This window comes from Marmota monax, unplaced genomic scaffold, assembly GCF_021218885.2.
Source record: "Marmota monax isolate L192 unplaced genomic scaffold, Marmota_monax_Labrador192_F-V1.1 WCK01_AAM20220418_F8-fsc00053, whole genome shotgun sequence".
NCBI lineage: Eukaryota > Metazoa > Chordata > Mammalia > Rodentia > Sciuridae > Marmota > Marmota monax.
Genome location: NW_026693153.1, coordinates 5,371,680 through 5,383,916, shown reverse-complemented (window position 1 = coordinate 5,383,916; position 12,237 = coordinate 5,371,680). Strand labels below are relative to the sequence as shown.

The following is a 12,237-nucleotide window of genomic DNA, read 5'->3' as shown; positions in this document are numbered from 1 at the left end:
TCTTAGAACTGTGGGTTGAGTGTTGGAATCCTCTGACCTTAAGTATGTTGATATTACAAATGATCAGCTGTCTCTAAATTGGTGAGTCTGCTTCACTCACTGTGCGGCCAGATGTTTGGTTTGAGTTCTTCCTATTTATAATACCTTTTTTCTGTTTCAGTCATTATGATTTATACCTTAGCTTTTCTAGTACAAAAGTTAGACTTTCTCACCCTTAGCAAACTGAAACCTAATAATGAAAATAATATTAAAATATCATAACCAAAATCTTTGCTTTTGTTTTTGTTAATTATTTCTGATAATCCGTGGGCCTTCAGTGAGCTTTGACTACATGGCTATTTGAGTAAAACTTTATAATTTTATTTTCTTTTGGCTTTCTATGCATGACACCCTTATCCAAAAGTACATTGAGATCAGCCTCAGTCCTTCCAGCACATTGGAGTGAAGGCTGGTGATATCGACATCATAAATAACTCTTTTCTAGGTGCTGCAATGGAACAAATAGGGTTGCTGCTGCTTCTAACAATTAGAGTGCTTCCGGTGTCTGCTCAGTTCAATGGTTACAACTGTGATGCCAACCTCCACAGTAGATTTCCTGGTAAGTTGGAACCTAATCTATGCACTAATTGCTCCTGAAAGGAGTGATTATGATAAAATAGTAAATCATTTAAATACATAGGGAAGATGGGGGTCTCTCCTTTTATATTAAGCAGATATTAACAAATGCAAATGACAAGAGACATTTTTCTGGAGTTGTAATTTATACCCACATTAACATACAAAGTGTTCATCAAAGTTAATATTATTATAATGGCTGTTCATGAATGTAAAAAATATTGACTGGTAGGTAGTGAAATTGGGGAGGCTAATTTCATTCAAAAATTTGCTGGAGGACTTTTTTATCTGCAACTAGATTTATTTAAGAATAATGGTTAAGAAAATTACTGTGAAATATTATGTGACACCTTCAAAATACTCTGTCAATGAAATGTTGGTCATCATCAAAGTACACAGGTCAGCTGCAGAATGAATTTCACAGAAACCCATTAAGTTGTGACAGACATGAGATTCTGACCCTATTGGTGGACATATTCCCCAGCTTCCTAAAATCTGCACTCAGTGAGAAAGTTCTGCACATTGCATTAAAGTATTTGTCATTTTATATTAACTAGAGTTATAGAACCATGATTCAACACTTATAAAATAAAGATTAGGGAATCAGAAACTACTTTTCCATGTCTGTCATGCAAACTGAATACCTTTGGCCATACTGTGCTTTCTCTAAATCTGCCTAAGTCCTGTTGGAGCATGCTAGCACAATAGCACACCTGCGTGGAGCAAAGGGCAAGGAGTTACAAGTGAGATTTCTACCTCAGAATAAATCCTAGCTTGTTTCTGAATGATGTCCTAAGCCCAGACCAAGTCTAAGTTTGTGGCCTGTGAAGTAAAATAGAAGTCATGGTGGGGAGCACTTAAATGTAAGATTATAAAGTGTGCTAAGAGTCATTAATGGTTCTGAATATCATAAACTAATTCTTTTTTTACTTGTTTTATTATGGAAAATTCAAGCATATAAAAATAGAGATTTTTTTAAAGCCCTCATACTTATCATCTACCTTTATCAATGATCAACATTTATAAATTTTATTTTCTCTCTATTTCCTCATTACTTCCATTCATGGAATATTTTAAAGGAAATTTATTATTCATACTTCAGTGTATATATCTGATGGACAAGAAATTTACTTCATGTATACACCCAATATTTTTAATAATTCCTTGGTATTTGCTAATACTCAGCTAAGTTGCCTCTAATTTGGTTGCTTGTTCAATATATTTCTGAGACTGGATTTCACTGATTGCAAACCCATGGTATCATTCAGCACATTCCCTTTTGTCTGTGTAGCCTGTAAATTAATTAGAGCTAGAGGCTTGGGTAAATGCAGGTTCAAGTGTTTTGGCAAGAATGCTTTGTCTATCGTATCATGTAATGACAGTGTTCTGCTTTTATTTTGTAGACCTTGGAGAGCCACTGGGTCTTTTTTAAAGATACATTTTAAGAGGTTGGATGTGCTCACATTTTTTTTAGAAAACAGACATTGGGAAAAGTTAAAAAACAAAGAAGAGACTAGGAGCAGACAGACTGGGAAGGCAGGGGTGGTAGGAGCAGAAGGAGGCAAGTTCATGAGGTCCTCAAGCTGGACTCAGCAGGACTTGAGAGGGATTGGATTGAGAGAGATAAGAGGAGGGGAAGACCAGAGGATGCATTGAATTTGAACAACTGGGTGTTGATGCTGTTAGATGACACCAAAAATATAGGACACTTGCATGCTTCAGAAAGGAGGTTTGGGTTTAGAAATCATAGCTTATAGGTTTTTTTTTTTTTTTTAAGAAAGAAAGTATAGTGGCAACTTCTATCCAATAGTAGGAAATATGTACCTAAGTCTGAGAAAGGAGGTCACAACTGAAGATAGCTATGTGAGAGTAGAATTCCTTGTTGCTGTGTGGGCAATTAATAGAGGGCAGAAAAATAAAGGGCTTCAAAAAGACAATATAGACAACTTTTATGGTAAAGGAAAACAACGATCAATCTGAATCACAAATTGAAATGAGAAAAGTGTATTTGAGACTAGAGATTCCTGAGTAATGGGAAAGCATTCAGAGATTGGAAATACTAATAAGGAAGTAATTGATGAAAAGAGCAAAGAAAATACAGAAGAGATGAATGATGCAGGTAGGGGAGTCAACCTTGGCAAAGTTCCAGCTGTTTCTTTGATTTAGGAGAGAAGGAACAATGAAGAAACAGGCAGAAGGAGTGAGAGGTGCTAATCATTGTCCCCTCCTTATGCAGCGGGAGCTGGTGGCCTTCAGAGGAATGGGGCCAGAGGCCCACGAAGGGTGATCAAGACCTGCTCCTGTGATGTGTGGGGAGAAAGCTAAGATGTAGAAAGTTTGCTCAGCAGAGAGGATTTAGCTATGTTCCAGTTATATGTATATGGACGTGCGAATAAAACATATTGAACAGCCAAAGAGTGACTAGGATAGCAAGTAGAAGTGCTTATCATGGAGAATCTTTAAAAATGATGATAAAGTGTTCATTTATAAATTTGCAACAAAATCACATTGGATAGTTAGAATATGTGGATTCTACAACTTTGCCCCAAACACGTATTGCCAGAATCTCTGAATGTATTGATCAGATGAACTAGTGTATATTATGGTTAAGAACAAGTGATAGTGTATTCGGTTATCTTCTGGTATCCATTTTTCCAAGTAAAGCACAATTGTATGTTGGGGAAATAGGATTGAAAACAAAATCTTCTCCCAATCCCCAAATCTTCTCTATCAAGGTGGTAGATAAAGAAACACTTTTATCATTGAATAAGCATTAAACTCAGAATGTGATGCACATCGAAGGCAATAAAGAAAAGATTGCAAAGACAGAAAGAAATCTCACCCTTTTATATATCCAGGCAGATGCAGCCCATTATATATATATATATATATATATATATATATATATATATATATATATATATATATATGTTTTCAAGATTAGCAATAACTGGTCTTCAAGTAAAATGACATGACAGCACCATTTGTCACATATCCTAGATCCACCTGGTAATTGGGGTGACCATCTGTGTTAGCTTATTGGTTTTATCCAGTAGAAAAATTAACTTCTTATGTCTTTATGACAGGAGGTAATTTTGCACTTTGAAGCAAGGCTCACACTAAGTCTGGCTCCCATCTTCTTACTGGGAGATATGGGTGCTATTTTCCTTAATGTTTACAGTTCTAAGGGATGGTTCCCTGGTCCTTGAGAAAGACATCCTGGGTCATAAGGTTTATGAAAGTCCTATCTTGGTTTCAAAAAGGATTTATTTATATTTCAAAGAGAGAGGAAATTATTTACAAATTCCAAGTTCTCCAAAGAAAATGCTTTAAGAAAAGACAGGGGGAGGAGTTTTTTTTTTTTTTTTTAATTTTCAACAGGGAAAGTCAAAGCTCTTATTTTAATTTGAATTTTTCTTTACAAATATTAGCACTTTTAGGGCTAATATTTAGTATTATCTGGCTCTGGCAACAAATAGCCAAACTTTCCTAACATGTATACAAAGATACCCCTCACACCATTGTTATAATTAAAGATTTGTATTTAAAAAAACAAAAACCCTAAAATACAAGTACAATTAGAATTTCCAGAAGAGGATTTAAGTTTTATAGGTATTATTTAATACCCATTTTTTCTTGCATGTTGTGTTCAAGAAGAACAAAATGAACAAATAAAGCCTAAAGGTTAATTGCTCATTGCCCTCTTGACTTTTTGGCTTCTGTTCCACTCGGGATCATCTGTGATGTCATTAGGAGCTTCACAAGCTGCTCAGACCCTGAGCAATAAGGCAGAATGAGAATGAGACTGGCAAAGGAAAGGGGCTATCTAAATGCAAAGCAATGTTAATAATGAGGAGAGTAATCATCTCACCCTATCTGACCTTTGCTGTTTCTTGGCATTAGAATTATTTTCTTTAATTTCCTTGGCATTTATTCTTGGGCCAAGATAACCCCTATGCTCTAATTCATTTAAATTTAAAGAGATACCCTCTAACTCTAAAGGTAGTTAACTCTTGCCTACCGAAGCCAATAGCCAGGAAAAGCCTCATTCTTCACTGAAATTATAGTTGTACTCTTCCCTGAATAAAACTCAAAACAATTGACTATTGGGGTACCAAAAAGCTATTTGGCCGGGTAAAACCTACAGATAAATGCGCTTGAACACTGTGATTAATGGATGTATTTTGACACTAGCACCTGATTTTGGACAGCAATGATGTAGGAGACTTAGTCTAAACATGCAGATCTCTATAGAGTTATTTAATGATACAGATATGACCAAGGGGCAAGTGGGTTTTTGGTGACAGAGATTTAATTGCCTGACACTGTCTTATGATTAACTAATATAAGAAGCCCATTTTAACTCTGTGTTATATAACTTGTAATTTGGTTTCTATTTAAAATAACACTAACAAGGAAGGAAGCAGTATGCTCCATATATTGAATGGTAGGCATATCACAGAATTCTTGTTTACTCCTCTCAACAAATACACAATGTTTTTTAAACCTCTCTTTACAGTAAGGAATTGAGGATTAAAAATTGCTTCTAATATTGCAAAACTAGTAATTGACAAAGCTATAAAACTGGAACACTGTCTATCAAATGCTGGAGCCTAAAAATAAACTTTGAATGGCTGTTTTTTAAAAAATGATATAGGGATGGAGAATCTCAAAGGAAACCTCCATATTAAAGAATCTGAAGTCAAGTAGCAGGGCAATTTGTTTTCCTTTTCAAGACCTGTTTGACTAAGGGAATATATGGTAACACCTACTAATATTTCAATGAAAAAAAAATAAAATAAATTGCAAGGAAAATAAAATCAAGAATCATTAATTTAATGGATAGAATTCATAGGTGGGTTAGGAAAATGAACTAATTATGTGTTAGACTTTGCTTAACCATTGCATTGTTCTCTGCCCAAAGATGAAGTAAACATGGAGAATGAAGTAACTGTCCCAGGTATATATCCTGGCCCTCTGTGCAGACAAGAAAGGCCTGTTCTCCTACTTGCATGCTCAGTGGCACTGTTTTGGCCTCTAAGTTGTCAGGAGGATGCCTGCTTTCTGTCTTGCACCTGTAACTACAATTTCTGTCCAGATGAGACAGAAGAACTGATTCAAGCGGTGATGACTGACCAAATTCTGAATAATCTGTAGTGATAAAGTGTAGTGAAGAGAGCAGTTAGCAAGTGCAGTGACTGGATAATTCAGGGTCCATACTCCACTGTATTTTAATGAAACTATTTATTGCATGAATCTTATACTTCCTCTGTACAAGTAAAACACACACATACACACACGCACATACACATATTATTTTTTTCCCCTGTCCCTGAAAAAGATGACCAAACTTTTCTGGTTCCAAAGTGTGGAGCAGCTAGTATGATTTTAAGTCTGCAAAGTTTGCCTCAGATTGCATATGAATTTCTCACAGCATTGAAACAACAGCTTGTATTTGCTAACGAGAAACAGATGTTGTAATGAAAAACTAAGGTGACAAGAAACCTGTTCAATGTGGAGAGAAAGCTTGAATTCCTAATCCACTTCAAATTCATCAGCTGTTGGTATTTTGCATAGATGAAATATCAATACCCCTTTAGGACTTCTTGCTGTTTTAGTACCGAAATCTCAATCTTGTATAAAAACTTGGTGGGAGGAAAGATAAGTTTAAAAATGAGCTAGAATAATGCACATAGCATCTGTTTTTAGTCAATTTGTAAGCTTCTGTAGTACAAATATCACCATGCTCATTTTAGAAATAGAAGCAGAAAATATGTATAAATTACTCTTAGAATCTACGAAGATGGTATAAATTAGTATTAGAATGTTTATGGAGCTCAGGAAGTACATTATTGCCTTATGAAATTTTCTATGTCACTCTTCAGCATACAGAAGTTTCCTACTATGTTGAATAGGTTATTGTTTATATTATCAGTTTTAAACCAATATTTCTCTTAAATACCTGTGGATACAGTATATCCTGTTTACATGATCCTTGCATCTAAAACATATTGCCTCCACCTGCTGTGGACCCTCACCCCCAGGGGTCCCTGTGTCTTCTCCTTTATTTCAGAGTCCCCAAGGCAGCATCTCACACATGGCCAGGAAGTAGACACTTCCTGGGGACTCTTTGGCTACAGAGGCACAGGCACTACTATTGCTACTGGAGTTTCTTGTGAGAAACTCCTCCACTTGGCATAGCTGGCTTTTAAAGTGGGCCATTGAGCCTCACCTACTTATTAAAGTGCTGTGATTGTGGAATGGGGTAGAAATGTGAGCAGGAGAAGACGGATCCTCTTCCCAGTTCTGTTGCATAGGTTGCCATGGGAGCACTGAAGTAGACTGACTTAAGATCCATTTCAGAGACTTTTATGAGATCTCTTTCACTGAGATTTAAAACCAGTTAAGTTCTCAGACAAGGAAGGGAGTTAGGCATGATTTATGTCTCTCTCCATCCTGTCCCTTTTATATCTGAACTTGTCTCTCTTGTGAACATGTGATCATACAAAGGTATTTGATGGGTGTGCTTAACCTCTCCAAGTGGAATCCACCTAAGAGCTTCTGTCCAGTCAGAATACATAGTTGTGACTTAATCAATTGACTGAAAGACTTGTAACATCAGCGTCACCTGGGAGTTTGTGCAAAGCAGAAACTTAGGGCCCCACTTCATATCTACTGAATTGGAATCTGCATTTTCACAAGTTTCTCCAGTGATTTGTTTGCACTGTTAAGTATAAGAAATATATTTAGAGCATGGTATTCATAATGGTATTGCTTGCTTTATGAATGAAACCACAGTGTTTGGGTCATCCCCACCTGGTAATTATGTACTTGTTCCTGCTAATGGTAATAGAAATCAGCAAAATATATCACTGTTAAGGGGAAATGTTTAAAGTCATCAATACAACTGATGTAACATAACTACTTAACAAAACTAATACCAAGACTTTAGTTTTTTTAGTTAAAAAACTAAAATACCTAAACAAATTGCAAACATCTGCAAATTTCCTAGATTTAAATGGAGTTTTTTAAAGTCATAGAAAATTTTGGTGATTAAGAATATTGATGTTCATTCCAAAATTTGAAAACAGAGAAATCATCTCAGGCATTTGGCAAAGGACAGAAAGGAAATATGAGCTCTGGGCAGTCAAAATGAACCCACCTCAATTGTGTGTATATTCTCAATGTGAATCTTGGAATTTGATATTAAAGAGTTAGACATCATGAACACTATTTATGAAAGAATCATAGTAAAAAGTATTTTAGTAAATATCTGCCAAGTACCAAAACCTAGAGTTCTCTGTGAGTTCATAAGCTAACAAGAAAGCAAATATCCACTCCCAGATAAAATGTAAATGATATAGTAGACTCACAATTGAAGTGACATGGGACAGGACACAAGAGGATGATTGCACTCTATCCTGATAACTAGGGTAAGTTTCACTGAAAGGCAACTTTGATACAATTTTTCTGGTCTCAGCTTATTTCTATTTTTACCTGAGTGCTCTCATGGCTAGTTTCAAAGTTGTTATGCTTAATTGTTGAAAATACTGAGTATTTATAATTCTCAAATTTATGTTTCTTGCTCTTTTCTTTCCCTGACATTTTATACTCATATTTCCAACTACTTTCTCTACATTTATGCTTGAATGTCATCTCAAAAACTAAGCTCATCAACTTTCTCATCCTGACTTCTTTGTCCTCAGAAATAATTCACTCAAATACCAAAGTTAGAAACACGACCATTAATGACACACCTTCTCTTCATTTCATTTTTAATCAAATTCTTATCAAATTTAGCCAGTTGGAATTACTCCATTCCTTCCTAACAATCACCTCCCAAACACCTGTACTCTACCCATACAGGGTTTGGTACAGTATATTTGATACTGTTCACAAGCCTTTACCATTTTAGGCTTGGTAAAATAGCCTTTACCAGGCTATTTTCCTCTGCCTCCTCTATTCAACCAAAGCTCCTTGAATACTGGAGTATCTTGTTAATGTTTTCATCTTCTGTTTGGCACAGAGACTTACACATAATATGTATACAACAGGTGCTTTTCTTTTGAGTAATTTGTTGACATGAAATGGCATGTAATTTGGGACATCTTGAACCAAATATTGGGGCATTGACATCTTTGTGTTAAAGAAATACTTGTGCAAATTGTATGATTAATTGAATTGATCTGTGTGCTTATTATTCCATAACATAATCAAAAAATTTAAACCATCTAATGCTAGTGAAAGGAAGTATAGGTATCCCATTAACAGTACTTAGATAAGGTGAAAATGTTTCCATGAATCAAAATCTAATAGAATCTAGCTTCATTAGGATGTTGCTGGATTTAAGCAAGTTGACTTTGAAATTGTTGAAAGAACAAAGTTAGGTATGCTTATCAGATAGATGTATGATATGCTGCAAATATGTTGTCTGAAAGTGTGTCTTAAGGAGAAGGTGGGAATAATGTTTCTAGGAATAGGACAACCAAGGATAAAGAAGTTGTGCAGTATCTTGATTTACATATATGGAATGGGATCCATCCCCTTGGAATCCCATTTACATGGTAACTTTATTTTACGAATCTCAAAGGCAGAACACATTTTTATACATGATAAAGTAGATGGTTGGCAGTGTGACAGCTTATTTAGAATTAGCATAATTTTAGAAAATGTGAGACAGACTAACTATACCATTTCCTGATGGATATATGAGTGGAGTATAGAACATTATTTTTACCAATTTGATTGAATATTGTATTCTAAATATTTCTATAAAAATAGCTTGGATAAAAATTTCAGGGCAATATATTGACATTTTGGCAATATAACTACATCAGCTCTGTAAGCAGTTCTGCAGCTTAAATGCATTTGGTATCTTTATACCTAAAATATTAAACATCATCCTCTAAAGATATGTATTTCTTTATATTTTTGTCATTAACTTGTACTCATTGTTTAATACTCAAGTATTGTACTAAGGAATGTTTTAACTCAGGCCAGTCATGGACAGTAAAAAACTCAAAATATTTAGCTGTTGAAAGCAATGGTTATTCAGTAACTATGAAAAAAAAATCTCTTCTTTTGGCAGAAATTGTCCTTTGACAACATGAAGTATCATTTTTTTCCCCTCAAAGCCTCCTAAATGGTAAAGTTTAGCTGAATTAATGTCTCTAGTATCTACAACCAGGAGAAAAAAAGAAAAAAAAATGTGTTTCTCTCTGAAGGCTAGTAAAAAGTCTTTAGAAAACTGGTTTAGAATGGATTTGAACAGATCTTTTTTTCTTACACTGCTCAAAGCCTTTAATTCGTGACCATATCTTCAGGTGGGATCAGCCTACAGCAGATTCAGTTCCAATACAGGGGTTACAAGTCTTCAGTTGTAAAGCAGAAAGCAAAAGAGAGCTTTACATTTGATATTGCAATCATCTCCATTTGTTAAGGTATTCTCAGCATCAGTTAATCCCATCCAACAGAGGTGAGGAAGCTGAAGTTTGGGGCTGGTTTAAATTAAGGATAAAGATAACTCTTTTTGGTGACATATCTCTTTTCGGTGACATATTTATTGATATGTATTTACTTTATCATGCAGTGCAATTAAACTTGTTCACTGAGCCTAAAGCAAATTCTCAGTGAACTCTCTAATAGCTGGGGATTGGATTGGACACTCAGGTAAACATTTTGTTACCCTGAAGAAACTGTTTTTTAAGATCATTTTGTAAAGGTTTCCTCTGATCTTTCTTGTGCCTGCCACATGGTCTCCTTCCCTGTCATTTTTCCCTTTACATATTAAATCCTAATGAAAATGAAATTGTCTGGCTCCCAATCAGCCTGAGCATATTTCATTATTCACACTTCCCCTTACATAGCTGACTTCTATTGATACTTCAAACTAAAATCAATGCCATCTTCTTCAGGAAGGCATTCCTAACCAGCTGGTCTAACTAGGTGAGCTTGGCTTTCTCTGCCACCTGAAAGCTCTCTGGATGGATGTTTATGTCAATGTGGGCCACTTTAATGTGTCTTCTCCTTGACTCAGATACACTTCAGAACAGACACAGGACCACTACTTCTCTCTCTTTTATGATTCTGAGGATTGAACCCAAGGATGCTCTGCCACTGAGCTATATCCCTAGTCCTTTTTATTTTTATTTTATTTTATTTTTTTTAAATTTTGAGACAGGGTTTCACTAAGTTGCTGAGGCTGGTGTTGAATTTGTAGTCCTCCTGCCTCGGTCTTCCAGTCTCTGGGATTAGAGGCCTATATCACTTTGCCTATTTCTGGATGACTAATTTTTAAACCCTCAGTGCAATCTATTGTCCAGTAATTATTGAGTAATTAAGTAATTACTCGTGGAGTGCATCAGTGAATATAATAGCTTTTTTTTTTTCCTTCTGTGACTTTCAGTTTACTGGAGAAATATACAAATGTTTTAAAAACAATATGACAATGTAAAATAAAGGGGCATACTTTTGATTTGTGATCAGGGGAATCTTTGGGAAAAGGAAATGAAACCTGAGACCTAATAGATGAGTAAAGTAACTTAATCAAGGCTTGGGGATAGAGGAGTGTTTCAAGCAGAAGAAAGCACTGTATGAAGGTCTTGTGCATAAAGCTGTGTCATGATTTTTTAAATGCTCACAGTACTTTACTGAGGAGTAATGTATACCTAGTAAAATGCACCAATCTGAAGTAGTTTGTACCATCTTAATGCAGTTTGAAATTCTAACATTCGTATACATGTATATTGCCCCATCCAGAGGAAGATAGAGAACATTTTTATCTCCCCTCAAGTTTTTCTTGAGAAAATTCCACCCTAGGAGATAACCACTATTTGAACATCTATCACTCTATCACTCTGTGGGATGCTTTCAGATAACTGAAAGACACTCAGTGTAATAGATAAAGGGAGTAGTGTGGTAGGAGAAGGAGTGAGAATGCAGTGCTGGACAGATGGCAGATCATGAAGAGCCTTGAGAACCTGGCTCAAGATGTGGACTTTGAACTAAGTGAAAAGAGTAACTGTTGGAGATCTGAGGGAGAAGTGGACATAACCGCATTAATGTGTTAACAACTGTACTAAGCAAAATGGTTGAAAGTGGAGGTAAAAGAACCAGTTAGGAAGTTAATGCAATGTTCCAGAGGAAAGATAATGATAATGGGCCCAGGAATAGCAAGTAGATGGAGAAAAATCAATGAGTTTAAGATGTAGTTTAAAGCTTACAGATACTCAAAAAGCATTTTTTGAAATGAACTATACTATTTTAGGAAAGAATATCACTTAGAAATAATAGTTGCACTGCAACAGTTAATGTTGCTAAAGGGTATAGAGATATTCCCCCCCCCCCAATTTAAATGCTATGTATTATTTTTATAGTGATAAAATGTATTCTTAAATAATTTATCTCATTTTTTTTACTCATAAAATGAATATTGCTTGAAATTTTCCATAATACCCAGCCTAGTATTTGCCTTTTGTTTGGGAAAAAAAAATTCTGTCCTTTTTAATGTATAATTACAATGAGTTTAAACCTATTACCAAACATAGAAATTTATGTACATACTTATTTACAGCCTCAAAATATGACTCATTTTGCTGGCAAAAAAATGTATAGTGAAAAATT

General features: G+C 35.2%; 1 protein-coding gene across 1 annotated transcript in view; it reads left to right on the top strand.

Annotated features, from left to right (window-relative positions):
* Window positions 1-492: 492 nt before the first annotated feature.
* Zpld1 (zona pellucida like domain containing 1) overlaps window positions 493-12,237 on the top strand; it is a 36,559-nt gene continuing 24,814 nt past the window's right edge. Inside the window, exon 1 of the mRNA XM_046455397.2 lies at window positions 493-598. Coding sequence (XP_046311353.1) covers window positions 493-598 — 106 coding nt within the window. The remainder of the gene's footprint in view (window positions 599-12,237) is intronic.